General features: G+C 43.3%; 2 protein-coding genes across 4 annotated transcripts; one reads left to right on the top strand and one right to left on the bottom strand.

The window, feature by feature from the left end:
• Positions 1–14556: 14556 nt before the first annotated feature.
• On the top strand, positions 14557–17784 carry LOC127306588 (binding partner of ACD11 1-like). 3 transcript variants are annotated; one of them, XM_051337243.1, is made up of 5 exons: positions 14557–14759; positions 15949–16061; positions 16156–16231; positions 16565–16648; positions 16734–17784. In XM_051337243.1, the coding sequence occupies exons 1-5, from the start codon at positions 14583–14585 to the stop codon at positions 17625–17627; spliced, it is 1344 nt and encodes a 447-aa protein (XP_051193203.1). In that variant the 5' UTR covers positions 14557–14582; the 3' UTR covers positions 17628–17784. The 3 variants fall into 3 exon arrangements, with proteins under 3 accessions (XP_051193203.1, XP_051193204.1, XP_051193205.1); XM_051337244.2 differs by having other exon boundaries at positions 14611–14748; XM_051337245.1 differs by having other exon boundaries at positions 14729–14802.
• Positions 17785–18248: 464 nt separating this feature from the next.
• LOC127306589 (uncharacterized) lies at positions 18249–18963 on the bottom strand. Its single transcript, XM_051337246.2, has 2 exons — positions 18578–18963; positions 18249–18485 (listed from the first exon to the last, which is right to left on the bottom strand). Exons 1-2 carry the CDS (start codon positions 18822–18824, stop codon positions 18403–18405), a joined length of 330 nt encoding a protein of 109 aa, XP_051193206.1. The 5' UTR covers positions 18825–18963; the 3' UTR covers positions 18249–18402.
• Positions 18964–20067: the final 1104 nt, after the last annotated feature.

Raw genomic sequence — 20067 nt, 5'->3', positions numbered from 1 at the left:
CTTCTCCTGATTCGTTTGACGATGTATAGCTTGAAAAATCGGAATCGACCGCCGACGATCCCGACGAAATCGGAATTTCGACACGATACGATCCTTCTTTCTCGATGCGAAAGTGAAACCTTCCGAACGTCATCTCCATAGGCTCCTCCAGATACGCATATGCATCCAAACGGGAGGGCGGGTGAGGAACAAAATCGACAGGACCAGTAGCGATCTGTTTACCTCGATCCATTGCGTTGCTCGCGGTTGATGAAGTCGATGATTTTGCGGTTGATGAAGTCGACGATCTTGAACGTGCCATCGAGACCAGATCCTTGACGACTCTAATTCCCACAGACGGCGCCAATTGACAAGGTATTAACTTGTCAATGCCTACGGGTTGTAGACTAGGGTTTAGTTGGAAGTAGAGGGCAAGTAGATCTCGAAGGATTCAGCCGAAAAGTACTCGACGGTTATGAAAACTAGGGTTTGAGAGACAATGATTCGATGATTCTTCGTCCCTCGACTCCCCCTTATATAGGAGGCGGAGCCGAGAGATTCGTGTTGTACAAGTTACAGAGTCCGGGAAGGTTTCTAACTCATCCCGCAAGATTACAAATAACACTTCCTATTACAACTCTAGCTTTCCTTAATAATATCTTGGGCTTCCGAATCTTCTTATTCTTCGGGTAGTGGGCCTTCAGTAAACCCCGGGTACTATCTTCGGCAGGCCCATTTGGGATGCCTATGTCACATAGAAAGATAAAACAAGTGCAGCTTCAAGATTTTCAGCAAAAAGAGAGGTGTTTTAGCAACATAAAAATTTCTACAACCATATTTTCCTCTCTCATAAAGATTTCCAGTAGCATCATGAGCAAACTCAACAATATAACTATCAAATGAAACATTCTTATCATGAGTCTCATGCATAAAATTATTACTACTCCCAACATAAGCATAGTCAATTTTATTAGTAATAGTGGGAGCGAATTCAACAAAGTAGCTATCATTATTATTCTCATCATCAAATATAGGAGGCATATTGTAATCATATTCAAATTTACTCTCCATAGTAGGTGGCACCAAAAGACTACTATCATTATAATCATCATAAATAGGAGGTAAAGTATCATCAAAGAAAATTTTCTCCTCAATGCTTGGGGGACTAAAAATATCATGCTCATCAAAACCAGCTTCCCCAAGCTTAGAATTTTCCATATCATTAGCAACAATGGTGTTCAAAGCGTTCATACTAATATGTTCCATAGGTTTTTTAATTTTCGCATCAAACCATCCATGTCTTAACTCAGGAAATAGATTAAAAAGCTCCATGTTGCTTTCCATTATGCCTAACTAGTGAAATAAAAACAAGAAACAAAAAGATGCAATTGCAGGATCTAAAGGAAATAGCTTCGAGCACTTACAATGGTACCAGAAAATAACTTAGTTACCTGGGACCAGAGTGTGAGTTCCTTTTACCTTTCCTCCCCGGCAACGGCGCCAGAAAATAGCTTGATGTCTACTCACGCTTCTTTTCCTGTAGACAGTGTTGGGCCTCCAAGAGCAGAGGTTTGTAGAACACATCAAGTTTTTCCTTAAGTGGATCATCCAAGGTTTATCGAACTCAGGGAGGAAGAGGTCAAAGATATCCCTCTCAAGCAACCCTGCGATCACAATGCAAGAAGTCTCTTGTGTCCCCAACACACCTAATACACTTGTCAGATGTATAGGTGCACTAGTTCGGCGAAGCGATAGTGAGATGCAAGTAATATGGATGTATATGAGTTGTAATAGCAATCTGAATAAAATATGGCAGCGAGTAAACATGCAGTGGAACAGTAAACAAACAGTGACCTCCCTGGCAATGGCACCAGAAAATACTTGCTGGCGTGCAGTTGACGTGGGAGATAGGAATCTTTGTGGTGTGACTTTTCTATTCGGAAACAAGGCCTAGGGATCATACTTTCACTAGTGGACACTCTCAACATTGATCACATAATAAAACCACTCTACACTCTCTTGTTGGATGATGAACACCATTAATTGTGTAGGGCTACAAGAGCACCTCAATGCCGGAGTTAACAAGCTCCACAACATTCGATGTTCGTATTTAAATAACCTTAGAGTGCATGATAGATCAATGCAATTATACCAAGTACTAACATAGCATGCACACTGTCACCATCATACTATGAAAGGAGGAATAGATCACATCAATACCATCATAGTAATAGTTAACTTCATAATCTACAAGTGATTACAATCATAAACTACGCCAAGTACTACATGATGCACACACTGTCACCATTACATCATGGAGGAGGAATAGAGTACTTTAATAACATCACTAGAGTAGCACATAGATTAATAGTGATACAAAGCTCATATGAATCTCAATCATGTAAGGCAGCTCATGAGATCATTGTATTGAAGTACATGGGAGAGAGATGAACCACATAGCTACCGGTACAGCCCTTAGCCTCGATGCAGAACTACTCCCTCCTCATGGGGGACAGCAGCGGTGATGGAGATGGCGGTGGTGTTGATGGAGATGCCTTCCGGGGGCACTTCCCCGTCCCGGCGGCGTGCCGGAACAGAGACTTCTGTCCCCCAGATCTTGGCTTCGCGATGGCGGCGGCTCTGGAAGGTTTCTCGTACCGTGGCTTATTCGTATCGAAGATTTAGGTCAGGGGGCTTCTTATAGGCGAAGAGGCGGAGTCGGAAGGGCTGCGGTGGCTCCACACAATAGGGGGGCGCGCCCCCCTGGGCCGCGCCAGCCACATGTGTGGGCCCCCTGTGGCCCTCCTCTGGTCCCTCTCGGGTGTTCTGGAAGCTTCGTGGAATTATAAGATACTGGGCGTTGATTTCGTCCAATTCCGAGAATATTTCCTTACTAGGATTTCTGAAACCAAAAACAGCAGAAAACAGGAACTGACACTTCGGCATCTCGTCAATAGGTTAGTTCCGGAAAACGCATAAAATCATCATAAAGTGTGAACAAAACATGTAGGTATTGTCATAAAACAAGCATGGAACATAAGAAATTATCGATACGTTGGAGACGTATCAATGAACGAGACTCACCCTTGAAGATTTCCAAAGCCTACAAGATGAGGCTCTTGTTGCTGCGGTAGACGATCACTTGCCGCTTTCAAAAGCGCGTAGAAGATCTTGACGGTGCCACAATCGGGCAGCACCTCCGTACTCGGTCACACGTTCGGTGTTGATGAAGACGACGTCCTTCTCCCCGTTCCAGCGGGTAGCGGAAGTAGTAGCTCCTCCTTGAATCCGGCAGCACGACGGCGTGGTGGCGGTGGCGATGGAGATCTCCGGCGGAGCTTCGCTAAGCGTTGCGGGAGAGGTGGAGGAGTGGGGCGGCTAGGGTTTGGGGAGAGGGGGTGGCCGGCCTCCTTGGGGTGCGGCCAAGGTGGTGGTGTTGTGGTGGCCGGCCCCCTCCCCTTGGCCCCTCATTATATAGGTGGAACCCCCAAGTGTTGGACTACAAGTCTTCGAATAAGACCCCAACCCAAAACCTTCCATGTGTAGGGAAACCTACCCAAGGTGGGATTCCCACCTCAAGTGGGACTCCTACCCTTCCATGAGGGGGGGTGGCCGGCCCCCTTGGTGGAGTCCACTTGGGACTCCACCCCTCTAGGGTTGGCCAGCCATGGGTGGTGGAGTCCCTCCGGGACTCCGCCTTCCAAAGTGATTTCTTCCGGACTTTTCTAGAACCTTCTAGGAAAAATATCGGATCATTTTCAAACCTAGAAAATGACTTCCTATATATGAATCTTATTCTCCGGACCATTCCGGAACTCCTCGTGATGTCCGGGATCCCATCCGAGACTTCGAACAAAACTTCGAACTCCATTCCATATTCAAGTTCTACTAATACGACATCAAACTTTAAGTGTGTCACCCTACGGTTCGCGAACTATGTGGACATGGTTGAGAACTCTCTCCGACCAATAACCAATAGCGGGATCTGGAGATCCATAATGGCTCCCACATATTCAACGATGACTTAGTGATCGAATGAACCATTCACATACGATACCAATTCCCTTTGTCACGAGATATTTTACTTGTCCGAGGTTTGATCATCGGTATCTCTCTATACCTTGTTCAACCTCGTCTCCTGACAAGTACTCTTTACTCGTACCGTGGTATGTGGTCTCTTATGAACTATTCATATGCTTACAAGCTATTTAGATGACATTCCACCGAGAGGGCCCAAAGTATATCTATCCATCATCGGGATGGACAAATCCCACTGTTGATCCATATGCCTCAACTCATACTTTCCGGATACTTAATCCCACCTTTATAACCACCCATTTACGCAGTGGCGTTTGATGTAGTCAAAGTACCTTTCCGGTATAAGTGATTTACATGATCTCATGGTCGAAAGGACTAGGTAACTATGTATCGAAAGTTTATAGCAAATAACTCAATGACGTGATCTTATGCTACGCTTAAGTGGGTGTGTCCATTACATCATTCATATAATGATATAACCTTGTTATTAATAACATCCAATGTTCATGATTATGAAACAAATCATCTATTAATCAACAAGCTAGTTAAGAGGCTTACTAGGGACTCATTGTTGTTTACATAACACACATGTATCAATGTTTCGGTTAATACAATTATAGCATGGTATATAAACATTTATCATAAACATAAAGATATATAATAACCACTTTTATTATTGCCCCTTGGGCATATCTCCAACAGAGAGTTCCTCCATAGCGTGTGCATTTCTCGTAATTTGAGTGGAATCAAATGCACATATCCAATGACGAATATTCGGAAGGAATCACACTATAGATAGGATCAAAGATTGCAAAAAGATAACAAAGTCAAGAAGCTTCAACAAATGAAGCAAGCAACCAAATGAACCACAAAGAAGATACCAAAAGAAAGATAGATATTATGATAAGATCAAGAAGATTGCTTTAAATAATATGAGGAAGCTCCCCAAGGTTTGTGCACAAAACTAAAAAATTTGCATTGGAGTATAAAGTGCACAAACATGGAATCATCACTCCCATAATATCATTCAAAAACAAAAGATACCAAGTGAATCAAACTCTAATGATCACTACAAGATAGTGCTCTAAATCAAATGAGGAAGCTCCCCAAGGTACATGCATAAAATAAAATGTTGCATTTGAATACAATATGCATAACATGGAATCCTCACTCCCTCATTTAAAACACAAACATTTGTAATAGATCATAGATAGAAAAATAAGCTAAACACTTGCAACAAACAAATAGTTGATCAACAAGTAAGAGGCACCATAATAAAAAGGCTCAACCAAGAGGATATGTGAAAGGCATGATAAAGCATATTATAAGACTATTACAAGGATGAGCAAAAAGCATCATCATAGTCTTCAATGAATTATATTGCTTAGCATGACCAATCAACACGCAATAAATAAATAAGATATCTAAGGGAATGTATCATCTCTTATGTGTATAAGTTTCTCTAAGTGGGCAATATCACAAAGATATTTATCTACGAAGAAACATGCACACACAAAATAGATACGCAAGAAAAATAGTATGATATCCAAGACGAAGTCATGCAATATACCAATAAGAATTTTTGTTTAATAGCATTGCCAAAGGCTCAATTTTATCTTATTGTACATTCATGAACTTCAACCACAAACAACTAAAATACATCACAAATATCAACAAGGGATAGAAGATAGTTGGGATGCATTTAAGAAAGGCAACAAGTATCACAAACGAGGATACCAAAAGAAGTAACTAAATTTGCACTTTCATCTATATTGCACATGTGAGAGCCTTGAGGAATTGATATGCAATAAAATTGCTAGATAGGCATAGTTGGGATGGATGAATCATGAGCATGATTTAAAATACTTCCCAACAAATGCACTCATCTCAAATTACTCACATTCACAATAAAGAGGTTTCATTAAGACTTTTGCAAGAAGCATAACATTTGCAAATCAAGAGATTCATGCCAAGAAGCAACCATAAGGTTGGATACAAGAAAAGTATGCATGAGAAGATACTTGTTACCAAGATAGCATTGGTGTGGATGTAGTAGATATGTGTTCGTTGACCATCCTAGCTTGCCTCAAGTTACCATTGAGTCACCACTTCTTTCCAAGAGTGAGACAAGCATCCAATGCACATCCATTGTACCTAACACAAAGGTAAGTACAAAATGGTCCCCAAACTAATTGGGTCCGAAGTAGTTAGACACACTACAACATATAGGACAAACTCCACAATTCTATTTGCATATAGATATGAAATTGAATTTCATGCACATCTTAGCCAAATTAGGATTTGATGGAGTTTACCCTATATATTGGATCAATGAAAGTGACACATGCCATAAGATATACATATATTAAATATGCATGCACAATACTTTCAAGGACCAAAGGAAGATACAATTTGGACAAAACACCAAATAAATCAAGAGACAATGGTTGCCCAAATTATATCAAAGAATCAAATCAACACAAGATTGACTCCAAAGACTTATCTCATTATAAGAAGCTAATTAAGCCTAAGCACAAAGGAATGAGATAACCTAATCCCAAGAGAGCAAGGTTCCAACAAATAAACCAAACCCTCGACACTTTTTATGATGGCACAAAGTACCAAAAAGAAAATTTATGTCTCCCAAAACCAAATTTTTGATAATGATCAAGAGAAGTTTAAACATTATAACAAATATAGGAGAGCTCCCCCAAGATTAGTGCATTATCTAGGATTTAGAATATGGATACAAAATGCACAAAACTAGGATCATCACGCTACCTATATCTACTAAAAATGCTAAGAAAGTTTGAATAGACAAATTAGATCCATAAGATGCAAGGAAGACACATGGGAGTCAAAGCACAACAAATTCATGGAAATAAATAAGGCAATTTAAACACAAGAGCCAATGTAGATATCATCAATAAATATCTACCTCATAATTGAAAACCAATTGTCCTAGGACAAGAGGTATTAGGAAATATTTCCCGGTGGTAGTTTGTAAGTATATATAAGATCATATTTACAACGAACAAAGCATATGGTAAAAGATAAGAGTTAACCATCATGCAAAGATAGTTTATTGATCTTCATTTAGTCATACCAACATGCAAGGCAATTAATAGTATTCATACCAACATGCAAAGCAATTAATAGTATTCATACCAACATGCAAAGCAATTAATAGTATGACTTGAAGCACATGGTTTTCCAAAAATGTATTGAGGGACACGTTGTGAAAAACCATGCCAAGAAAAACTTTCACAAATAAGATCCACAAAGATATTAGCAATGAAGCCATTTAAGCAAATTGGAGCTTTGTTTGAGCAAACATGCCACATAGGAGAGAGATAAATTCCGGTATCAATTCTATGTGACACAACCTCAAATGTTCACATTTTCTAGGCTTGTAATATGCACAAAGCTTATTACTCCCCCATAATGTGATAAGGAATTTATTTTCACAATAGGCAAATAAGATCCAACTAGAGATATTAATGGACATTAGAATTTGAATTTCTCATGAAGATGACATACCACATAGCGACTAGATAATCTCGCAATATCAATTCTAAGTGATATTCCTCATGTACACACATTGTTTAGGATCATGAAATTCCCAAAGGAATATCACTCCCCAAAAAATGGGATAGTCCATTAATCGCTCATAAGAGCCATATAAGATACAACAAGATGCAAAGAGGCTCCAACACAAACGCAAATACATGGTGTGCAACCCAACATGCATAGACTTGATCTCTCAAGCAAAAACAAGTGGGAAGCACAACATATACAAACACATGTTATTAACAAAACTAACACATGCAAAGGGGCGAGTAACTTTCAATATAAATGAGTTGAGAACATGTTACCGCAAGGAGGAACATTGAATATATGATAGAAGCAAGATAACAAAAAGACTTGGCTTGAGATAATATAAATGATGAAGATCACTTAATTCTTCATGATGTAGCCAAGTCTCCAATGCCCTCCAACAAGCACCTATTGGTCAAGTTTTGGATTGTTGGTCCCCAACTAAGTTGGGTCCTAAGAGGTTAGTCACAATATGCTTGGCAACCCAAATGGTTCTTTTCTTGACACCACTTTGAGCACCAACAAATTTGGCAAACACATTGCCACCCTCATCCTTACGAAGATAATAAACATCATCAATGGTGATAGAGTTGGATGAGGTACCAATAGTGCAAAAGGAGGAGATGTGGCCCTTCTCACGGAATATGTAGCAAGTTCTTTTCTTCTCCTTCTTCTCACTAGACTTCTCCACAATGGGAGCATTGGCTTGATTCTTCTTGGGAAGTGGCATTTCTTCAACTTGAGGTTGAATATCAGTTTGAGCTTGAGGCCGCTTCCCTTTTTGCTTCTTCTTCAAAGGGCAAGATCTAACATGATGCCCTTCAATTTTGCACTTGAAGGAAACAATCTTGGCCGAGTCTTTTACTTGTAATTGGCCCTTCTTAATCTTGTTGTTCTTGGACTTGTTCTTGTTGTTGGAGTTGAATCCAAGTCCACTCTTGTCATTGGGGGATTGTTGCACACTTAACATCTTGTCAAGTTTGCATTTCCCTTCATGACCCTTTACCAAGTCGTTCTTCAAAGAAGAGACTTGGGCCTTGAGCTCTTTGATTTCCCCTACATGGTTAGTAACAACACAAGTACTAGAGGAAGTAGAACCTTCATTGTTAGAGCAACAAGGCAAGGAAGATAATTCATCACAAGATTTAGCAATATTATGAGTGGACGAATTACTAGGACTAGCACATGGCAATATAACATTTTGAGTAGTAGTGCTAGTACCCACATGAGGCTCACAAGGTGTTGCCTTAGATATTATAGCCTCATGAGCTAACTTTAGCCTATCATGAGAGGCTAGAAGATCCTCATAGGATCTAGAAAGCTTTCCATGATTTTCTTCCAATTTCCCATAATTTCTAGTTAGCAATTTATGTTGAGCCCTTAGCTCAACATTCTCCTTCAAGATAGATGCTTCACAAGAAGTAGAGTTAGTAGCACAAGCATCATTATTAATAGCAATGGGAGAAGGCAAGTTGTCATGCTCTTTTAGATAAGAAGCTTTAAGTTTCTCATGCGACTCGGTGAGTTTGGTGAGCGCACTCTCAATAACCTTTGAGCCCTTTTTGAGTTGCTCAAAAATCCTCAAGGAGTTTAGCATTAACAAACACAAGCTTATCATTTTTTAGCTTTAGTTCATTTGCCACCTTAAGAGCTCTATCATGGTTTTCCTTTTCTCTAGACAATTCTAGAGCAAAGGTTTCCTCAAGAGCTTCCTTGGTGGTTTGTTCTTCTTCAAGTTCATCCTTTAGAGATGCCACATCATTGGCGTACTCACGTTCAAGAGCACCCTTTTTTATCAATGGTGTTCTCATGCATCCAAATAAGTTTTTGGCTCTCAATAGCGGTAGTCAAGATTTCAAAGAAGTGAGAGCAAGCAGTTTTATCTTTGCAAATAACCTTGAAAACACTCTTACCCTTATCGCGTAGAGAGACAACCCAATCATCTTCTTCATAAACATCCTCATCCTTATCACCACGAGAAGTATGAGGTTCCATGGTAGGAGATACCGTGGAACCCTTGGCCATAAGGCACATATGAGAACCATGAGTTAAAGATGAGGAGTTACTTGAGGCTCCTTTCAAGATCTTGTCTTGACCAATAGAATCTTTGGTTTCATCTACAATGTTAGTCACACAACAACTAGAGGAAATAGATGCATTTTTATCATGGCCACAAGACAAAGCAAGCATATCATCATTAGATTTATTCAAGCAACTTACACATGATATGCAAGGACTATCAACACAAGCATGTAAATCATTTCTAGTGCTAGATGTGTTTAAGTCCAAAGATGAACCATTGCAATGAGATATAGATGAAGGATCATCAATAGTAAGCTCAATACCAACATTGCAATTTCCATCACCACTCACCATATCATTACTTTGTGTCTTGCCACACATTGGTGAAGTGGATGAAGATGAGAACTCATCACGGCCGGAAGTGGAAGCAATACAATCATCCTTAATAATATTGGACACATCATATTTGTCTTGAAGCTTTGTCCATAATTCATGAGAGCTCCCAAAAGGCATGATTGACGAAGTAACTACATTGCTCACAACAATGGAAAACACATGAGAAGCAAGAGCATCGAGGCAAGAGTTTTTATCCTCCTCAAGAGATAAATTTTGAGGATCCTTAGGAGAAGAAAAACCCATGCCAAGAAATCGCTCCTTGTCCGGGCACATACCCCGTAAGATTTTAAGCACATAAATTTTCCATAGATCATAATTTGTGCCATCAAATATAAACAAGTTATTGTGCGCTAATCCCCTAACCGACATCTTTACTCTCAAGGCGGTGAAGCCTAAGAATGAGAGACCTTGCTCTGATACCTGAAAGGACACGGATGTCGCCTAGAGGGGGGTGAATAGGCGATTTAAAACTTTTACGAGATGGGCTTAACAAATGCGGAATAAAACTAGCATTTACTTTGTCAAGCCCAAAGCCTATATACTATGGTTCACCTATGTGCACCAACAACTTATTCTAAGCAAGAGTTCACCTATGTGCACCAACAACTTATGCTAAGCAATACAAGCAAGTATGTGATAGCAAGATATATATAACTTCAAGCACGATGGCTATCACAAGGTAAAGTGCATAAGTAAAGAGCTCGGGTATAGAGATAATCGAGGCACGCGGGAGACGATGATTTATCCCGGAGTTCACACTCTTGCGAGTGCTAATCTCCGGTGGAGAGATGCGGTTGCTTAGTGCTCCCGAACGCCACAAGAGGCTCACCTTGAGGTGTGGTTGCTCGATGCACACCAACGCCACAAAGGCCTCACCCCAAGATGCGGTACTCACACCACACACCGAACGCCACGAAGGCGCCTCACCTAAATCTCCGGTGACCCTCGCCACAAAGGCCTAGGTCATGGTTCCACTAAGGGATTTCCTTCGAGGCGGAAACCGGGCCTTACACAAAGATTGGGGCACACATCCACAACTTAATTGGAGGCTCCCAACAAATCGCCACAAAGGCCTAGAATCCGTCTAGGGTTCCAAGAACCCAAAAGTAACAACCTTCTTGTTTTCACCACCACGAATCACCGTGGAGAACTCAAACCGATGCACCAAATGCAATGGCAAGAACACCACAAAGATGCTCAAGTCCTTCTCTCTCAAATTCCAACAAAGCTACAAAAGCTATTGGGAGAATAAGAGAGAAAGAACAAATAAGAGGAGGAACACCAAATTTCTCCAAGATCAAGATCTAGTGGATTCCCCTCACAAAGAGAGGGATTTGATTGGTAGGAATGTAGATCTAGATCTCCTCTTCCTTTTCCCTCAAAAAGATTCAAGAAGCATAGGAGGAGTAGAGGGAAAGGGAAGCTCTCAAGGTCAACAATGGTGGAGAGCACAAAGGGGAAGAGGTAGCTGCCCAAGGAGGAAGAAGGGGGTCTTAAATACCCCCTCCCATCGAAATATGACCGTTTGGGTCAGCTCAGGCCGGATTTTCCGGGCCGGATATTTGCAAAATATCCGGGCCCCGAAAATCGGCTAAGAACATGAGAAAACATGCCCCTGGATGGAGGCCGGACATTTGGCCGGATATTTGGCCGGATTTTCCCAAAAACCGGACTTTTCGGGGGGGGGGGGGGGGGGATTATCCGCCCCAAACTTGGGCCGGAATATCCGCCCCCCTGAAAACTGGCAGAAACATCAAACTGAAACGGGCATAACTTTATCATCCGGACTCCGATTTTGATGATCTTGGGCTTGTTTTAAAGCTAGGAACAAGCTATAAAAGATCATGCAGGAAACCATCATAGTACAACAAGGGAGGATAGAAACAAATGATGAAAGGTTTGACCTATCTAAAAAATACATACCGGTAAAACCTCCAATCTTGAAAATGCAACAAGTTGCCCATGCAAAAAACCATTTTTGATGAACTAGAGCTTGTCATGAGAATAAGAACAAGCTCTAAAACATAACATGGATAATATCCAAATAAAACCAAGAAAGACGATGAACCAAACTCGAAAACGCAACAAGTGATCTATGCGAAATCCGTTTTCGATGAACTAGAGCTTGTCATGAGAATAAGCACAAGCTCTAAAACATCACATGGATAAGGTCCAAATAACAACCAAGAAAGTTGATGCAAGGATGCAAAGGTTTGAGCTCTCTCCGAATGATACGATCGAGTTACTCACTCGAGAGCCCTCTTGATAGTACGACAACTAAACTATAAACCGGTCTCCAACTACACTATGAGACCGGTGAGAAAGAAACCCTATCAAGAGCAAACCTTATACTTGCGCATTCCACTTGAGCTTGATGACGACGATCTTGACCTCAACAAGATGGAACGCCTTTCTTGCTTGTGCTTGCTTGACGAAGTCTTGTGGATTGCTCCCCCATAATCCACCATGGGAGAGCTTCTTCTTCGGCGCATCTTCACATAACCATGACCACCATGTGGATTGCTCCCCCATAATCCACCATGAGAGAGCTTCTTCTTCGACGTATCTTCACATATCCATGATCACCATATGGATGGCAAGACTCAAGCAAAGGATCTCTTCTAGATGGCTCATCTTGAACTTGCACTTCATTTCTCCATGGCAAGCTTCAAGCTTATGAACTCTTCGAGTTGGCTCATCTTGAACTTGTACTTCATTCTTCATTCTTCATCATGTTGATGTCTTGAAGTAACTTGAGGGCTCACTTCATCTTCATCTTCAAGACATACTTGACATTTGATATCCTTCATCAAATTATTCTTATTGCAACCTAATACAAACATGTTGATGTCTTGAAGTAACTTGAGGGCTCACTTCATCTTCATCTTCAAGACATACTTGACACTTGATATCCTTCATCAAATTCTTCTTATTGCAACCTTGAAGCCAACAAATGGTTCAAGAATTGCCTATGGACAACTCCTACAAATATAACTCAATGCAAACATTAGTCCATAGGGATTGTCATTAATTACCAAAACCACACATGGGGGCTCCATGCACTTTCATCGCCCCGTTTCGGATGATGACGCGTACCGATGGAGGCACGGTCGCCGGTTGCTGACGATCCGGTGCGCGAACTCCCAGATGTCGTCGTCCTTGCTGGCGGGCTCTATAGAGATGGCGCCACCGGCGCCATGCACGCCGCCTGCGGGAAGTAGAGTGGGACGCGCAGTGGGTCGCCGCGGGCGCGCTGGCGGTAGCCGTACTGCTGCAACGTGGCTTCGACGTCGCGACCGTGGCACCAGGCACGGCGGCCTTTGTTGTTGAAGCGGCCACTCGCGCGGCTGGCCACCCGCGTGACCTAGATGGCGCGGTCCTCTTCGAAGCGCCGCGGCCACTCCGGGATGTTGACTGCGTTCGTCGGTAGGTTCCTCTCCGTCGGTGTCATACGGTTCCGCCGCTCGTTGATGAGGGCGCGCATCTCTGGTCCTGCCGGTGGCGGCAGTGGCACTGCGAAGCCGGCGTTGGAGACATGCCACCTGTGCGACAACTTGTACTGTACTGGCACGGGGATGTGATGCCAGTACATTATATCCGCCTTGTCGTAGGTCAGTTGCAGCGAGCGGAGTGTGCTGTCGCCGGCCTCGTCGTTGTGCGCCATCGCGTCGGTGGGGTGCGTGGGGGAGGTGGGTGTTTGAGAGAATGGCGGCGGCGACTAGGGTTGGAAGACGGGGAAGAAGAGAAGTGCGGGGGAGATGGTTGTAAGGGCGGCGACGTACGCGCATTGAAGGCGCATGTGAAGGTGGGCGGACGTCGCGTGGCCAGTCGCGTCCCTCGTCACCGCTTCGGTTTCCATGCGAGAGGCCATTAACACCGACGACCAACCTTCCCGCGTCGTTTCCGATGCGAACCGCCGCGTCCTCTCGCTGCCAAGGTGCTTGCACCCACGAAAACCGTCGTGCCGCGAGGCGCCGACGCGCCCGACTCGCGCCTTCGTGAAGGGGCCGGCATGGGGTTTCCGGCGATTCTATTGGACTCGAAAACTAGCCGGTGTCTTTTGGGGCGCGCCGATGCGAGCCCATTTTCGATGCCAACCCCCAAAATAGTATCAGAACCGCTATTGGGGACCCCGGTGAAGATGCTCTTAGCTGTTGCGGCTATGCTTCACGATACATTCACTTGTATTAGGACAAAAGGGCAGAGGCCTGGGTGCTCCCTTGTTGAAAAAATGAATTAAAGGCAGCAACCAGCAAATGATCTTTTTCTCGAATGCTACAACTTTGACATTTTTTTGCAACAATACCTGTTAGAATGGTACTTCTCAATTTGGATAGAAGAACAACACCACAAACTCCTTCGCAAATAAAAAAACAGCACAAATTGTTCTTCAACAACATTCAGTGATAGCAAAGTTAAACACGCAATTTGAAATAGTGTGATTTAAAAAATTAAATATAGATGCTGGAGGCGAAAGCGTTGAGAGGCCTGAGAGTTGACACGAAAATGGCTGACTGGGTTTTGAGGGCCCACAATACGGCTCACGGAAGATGGCCTCTCCTGGCACCGCACGTGGACGTCGCCACCCTCCAAGTTTCCGCATTACCACCCATTCTCCTGCGAAACCGGCGGCAAAACCGTCGTCCTTTCCCTTCCCCGGACCCCAGTTCGAGTTCGTGATCGGAGTTCGGGGCCGTTTGGATCGTATCCGTGGAGGTGAGAGCCAGGTCCTCTTCTCCCACGCTCTTCATTCTTTGTTCGTGGAGTAATGTGAGCATCTGAGATTCGGAATGTCCTTCTCCTCTATCATCTCTTTCTATTTAGGAAATCTTATTTTATTGGTCGCACGATCACGCATCATGTTTGTTGTCTGCCGAGCTGTTCTTGCCATGTGAGGAAATCGGGAAAATGATGATGGAAATTCCCCTTTGCAGAGGATGCATGAGTACCTAAGAATTTCAGATTTCCTACCAAATGCATGTATTATTTTTTGTTTCGCATGATGCATCATGGCCTTAACTTCTATAATACTGCTCTATTCATGAATCATTCGTTTGCCTTGTAAGTTATGAAAAGAAAGAATTCTCCCGGTTAATTTCTTGAAATTTGTTAAGTTTTGAGTATTGACGGTTTTTTTACTCTGGTGAAAGCTCTTTATTTTGTGAGAAATTAGTCATCAGAATCATTTTATCACGTGAATCAGGATCATTTGCATACTAATCAGGAAAAATACCCATATAGTCCGCATATAAACAGTGATGCTTTCACATACTTCGGATTTCAGAGTAATGGCAAAGAGCACAACTGAACTCTCTGCATGAAATGGATCTAACTGATCTGGAGACAGAATTTTACTGCCTGCTGCTTTTCTTTTTTGTTCTAACCTCATTTATGTTCACCCCTCTTGACTGGTGGAACTTCCACCTTGTTTTAGAAATTTATGCAATTTCTAGTATTTTAAGCATCATGGAACATTTCTTGCTTCCACTTTGCTCTTATATAAGACCTTTTATTCCGTAGTGGCATATGCTCAAATGACCAAGTATCATATTTTTATATTCTATTTGTTCAGATGACCCAAAAGTACATTAAGAACTGAATGTTGTCCTCCTTTCCTGTAGTGTTTATAAATTTGGATGAAATCTTAAAGACATCATTATATAAAATATACTGAACTGTACGATAATTGAAATATGGATTTTCCCAGATGTTATCTTCCACTAAGTATTTATTGTTCATGAAATTAATTTGTCGATTGTGTCTAGAAAGCTCCAAATGATAACTTGCTATTTGGTCTTTGTTTAGTTATTGTGGAAATAAGTATACTGTACATAGTTCTGTCTTGCTAGCTCAGGCAGTTAAAACTGGGAAATTATGCTGATTAATGATTCCATTCTGGTCGTTCCATTTTTCAAGGCAAGCATGGCTAGCACAGTAAAAGTCCACAATGTCTCACTTCAAGCTTCAGAACGAGATATCAAGGAGTTCTTTTCCTTTTCTGGTGACATTGTATATGTCGAAATGCAAGGGTTAGTGCCACTTATTCCCATGATAATTGATACAGCTGTTATCTTTAGACTTATTACATAATATGTGTTATGTTAATTTAGCAATTCTTTGCAGTGCCGACGAGCGGTCTCAGTTTGCCTACATCACCTTCAAAAGTGACCAAGAAGCTGAGAGGGCTATGCTTCTGACAGTATGAATTCTTACCTGTCAGCACAATCTTTGCAACTATTTAATAATAACGGCACACTCACGACATAATCAAGTTCAGTGTGATGTAAAATTCACCCCTTGACGTCTTCCTGGGGTTCACTTTATTAATTATTTTGGAGTGGAAAAATGAATGGGTTCAAATCTGCTCCTTAGGAATGCTCTTGATACTTCCGTTTATAACTTTGGATCCTTAGCTCTAAATTTGTGCACACATTGTTACCATCACGTGTTTGAATTCCTTTTCGTCATGTTCCTATATCCATTTGGTAATAGTGAACAATTACACCCTCCGCTATGTGATTTGTTTGTGTAGGGTGCGACTATAGTTGACATGGCTATCATCATCACCCCAGCCACAAATTACCAGCTGCCAGCAGCTGTTTTAGCTGATTTAGAGGTGAGATCATGCTAATTTTACAATATGCTTTTTAAATTGTTTCAGTAGTTTCAGAACTCCTGATACTGTTTTTTTGCAATGTCAGTCTAAAACTCCCAGGGCCATAGAAGCTGCTCTTCATAAGGCAGAGGATGTTGTTGGTTCCATGTTGGCCAAAGGATTTATTCTTGGAAAGGACGCCCTTGAAAAGGCAAAGACTTTTGATGAAACACATCAGCTCACATCGACGGCAACTGCTAAAGTGTCTTCCATTGACAAGAGTCTGGGCCTAAGCGAGAAGATCAGCACCGGCACCTTAGTGGTAAATGAGAAAATGAAGGAAATGGATGAGAAGTACCAGGTTGCGGAGAAGACAAAGTCAGCATTGGTCGCTGCAGAACAGACCGTCTCTACTGCTGGTTCGGCGATCATGAGTAACAGATATATCCTTACAGGGACAGCATGGGTAACTGGTGCCTACAACAAGGTTGCAACATCTGCCACCGAAACCTACAACAAGGAAAAGATGATGGCTGATCAGGATGCTGAACTCTCGAAGAATCATTTGCATGAAAGCTCTGTAGAGGCTGGACAATGTCAGGAAGGAGATACAGCCAAAGTTCACTCTCTAGAAAGTACTGAAACGGTACAAACGGCTGCTCAGGAGGGTGAGTGTCCAAAGACCAGCATGCCAGAAGATCATGATATGGGTAAAGGGGAACTGAAAAGTCAGAATGGTGAAATGGAAAAGGCGCAAGAAAACACTGAAACGTGTAGGGAGGAGCATAAGCACCATGAGGCTGAATTACCAAAGGCCAACACTCCTGAAAGTGTTCTGATGGCTGAGCAAACTGAGCAGGAGCACAAGCACCCAGACACTGGAGTTGCAATCACCCATAATCCAGGCAGCCCTGTAACTATCCCTGTCTGCGTGGCCACTGATGATGGCAACTCTAGCAATTCTCCAAAGAAACCTGAGGCTTCCCAGGGATTCATCTGATGATTTGTTTGATAGTGTGTTTGCGTATAGTGATGTGGGATGCTGATGATAGTTTGATTCAGCTCGTACTGTTGAATTTTGTCATTGTTGTCTCTCTGGTAGTATTTTCGTGCAGCTACAACTGAAATTTATTGTCTTGTATAGTTTGTTTTGTCGATCCGCACTTGTTTATGTGTTGAAGGAAAGTGATGCCAGAAGTTGTATTATCTGTACAAATTAACCATGGTACCTGTTTGTTTTCTAGATTCCGGCAGCGTGATACATTTGCATTTGTTTTTTTCTAGAATCTTCCTCCAATGGCATTCAGCATCCATATTCAGGTTGTTCTAAAACACTGTGATTATGTTGTAGTAAATATGGAACATTCAGATTATGCACTGTGCTGCTAGATGAAGTGTGGATAAGGCTATGTTTGTTGGGCCATCATTCTCCATCATGCAGGACCATACATTGAAACTGGGGTTTGCTTAGTTGCACATATTCCACCAACGTTCACATCAAATGATCAACACATTGCATAAGCAGAGATCATTCAGTGAAGCTATGATTCTATTTTCGTTTCAACAAGCAACTCCAACGATAAAGAATACTGGTACGGTGGTACCGAAGCAGGCCAGGCGATCATTCAATTCCAGATCTCATTACTGATGCGCAGGTACAAATAAATATAGGCCGCTGAATGTTTGAGCGGCAGGTAAAATTATACTGTCGGACTGAAACCGGCAAAGAACAGCAAAACTTAAGGAGGCGATAGTTGTGATATGAGAGAAGCCTATTAAAGCATCTTCAGCCTCCGGTTGCCCGCCTTCCCCCCACCGCCGCCGCCGCTGCTGGCGCCACCGCCAAAGCTCGACATATCTGGAAAGTCAAAGGGAAACAGTCGTGGTCAGAAGGGAAATCAACATCTGCATCCAGATCTGCGCAGGCGGAGGCGTGGTGGGGAAGCTTACCGGAGGCGGAGGGGATGTGGGAGCAGAGGAAGAGGAGGAGGAAGCAGAGGAAGGTGAGCAGCGGGATGAGGTGGATGGAGCGCTCGGCCCGGCCGCCGGCGGCCTTCTCGGTCTTCCCCTCCGCGGACGCCTCGGGCACCCACAGCGGGATCGCCTCCGTGGCGTCGCTGCCGTCGCCTGCGCCGCCGCCGTCGTGCTGCTGCTGCTGCTGCTTGGGCGCCGGCGAGAGGTTGAGCTGCCTCTGCATTTTCGGAGGGCGGTGTGCGAGGTGCGAGCGAGGTGGTGCGAAGCTTTCGTGTTTGGTCTGCGGCCTGGCTCAGGGCGGTTGACGGTGGGAGAGGGCGCTTAAATGCGGGGAGAAATTAGGGAAGCAACGGCAGCGGGTGGCTGGTCCGGTTTAATCTGGTTTGGTTTGAGTTGCACGCGAAGGAAAAGGTCGGAACAAACAAATATCTGCGGTGTGCGTGCCTAACTCGGACGTCAGACCGGACGGTGGACACCGCACCGCACCGAGATTTGCAGCAGGCGCCGACGGTCAACTACTCGGTTCTCGTCGGTGTCACAAATGAATTGGCACACGCGCAAGGACGCAGTCACGCGGTTTCATTTCATGTGCACACCTGCCTACCTCCCGCCGGCAGCATCCGATGTGTGTTTGACCTACCAATTGGTAGATGAATCATTTCGATTATTGATGTGACCTTTTCTCTCAACATTTTATTAAACCCATGTGTTGATCTTTTCTCAGAGACGTTAAGAGCTTTTGTTAGAATCGATCAACAATTATAGTAATTAAACAATCAGAGTAATCAGGGCGAGGGTACTGAAATAAACCAACAACAATGCTCCGGTCACGAGCTTCAGGCAGTGGCGGTGCCTAAGCGCGGTGGCAGTTGGGCAGACGCGGCGGCGGCCAAGCACGGCCACGACACGGCGGCGGCGATGCCCAGGCGCGGTGGCAGGTGGGCAGACGCGGCGGCGGCCAAGCACGGCCATGGCGCGGCGGCAGCCAAGCACGGCCAGACACGACGGCGGCCAAGCACAGGGCACATGCTTGGCTTGGGGAGATTTTTATCACTTTTGATTTTTTTCATATATTTAGGTTTTTTTTAATTATGCTGACATGTGGGGCCCAGTTCTTTGGAAGAAAAGTTTGCCACGTCAGCCTTACATGTGGGCCTGGCCTGTCATAAATCGTGTCAATTCATGCTTAGATATAGTTTTTGCTATTCGAGAAAACCTCGTCAAAATCTGGTGGTTTTTTGCGCCCGAAACATAAAGTGGTACCAAAATAAAGATTTAGCTGGGAATGTGGTGGTTTTATGCTAACAACTCGGTGAACCTTAGATCGCTGAAGGAAGCATGACTGGCCGCACCATAAATGTTCATTTGTGCTTCCCTCCATCTCCTCGTGCAAGAACAGGTTCCTCTCCTCCCGATATCGGGACTTAAGACATATGTACACGGTGCAAGGAAACAATCTCTCGCTA

The sequence above is a fragment of the Lolium perenne genome, chromosome 6, assembly GCF_019359855.2.
Source record: "Lolium perenne isolate Kyuss_39 chromosome 6, Kyuss_2.0, whole genome shotgun sequence".
NCBI lineage: Eukaryota > Viridiplantae > Streptophyta > Magnoliopsida > Poales > Poaceae > Lolium > Lolium perenne.
The sequence above is the reverse complement of the archived record's forward strand: the minus strand, read 5'-3'. Positions and strand labels throughout refer to the sequence as shown.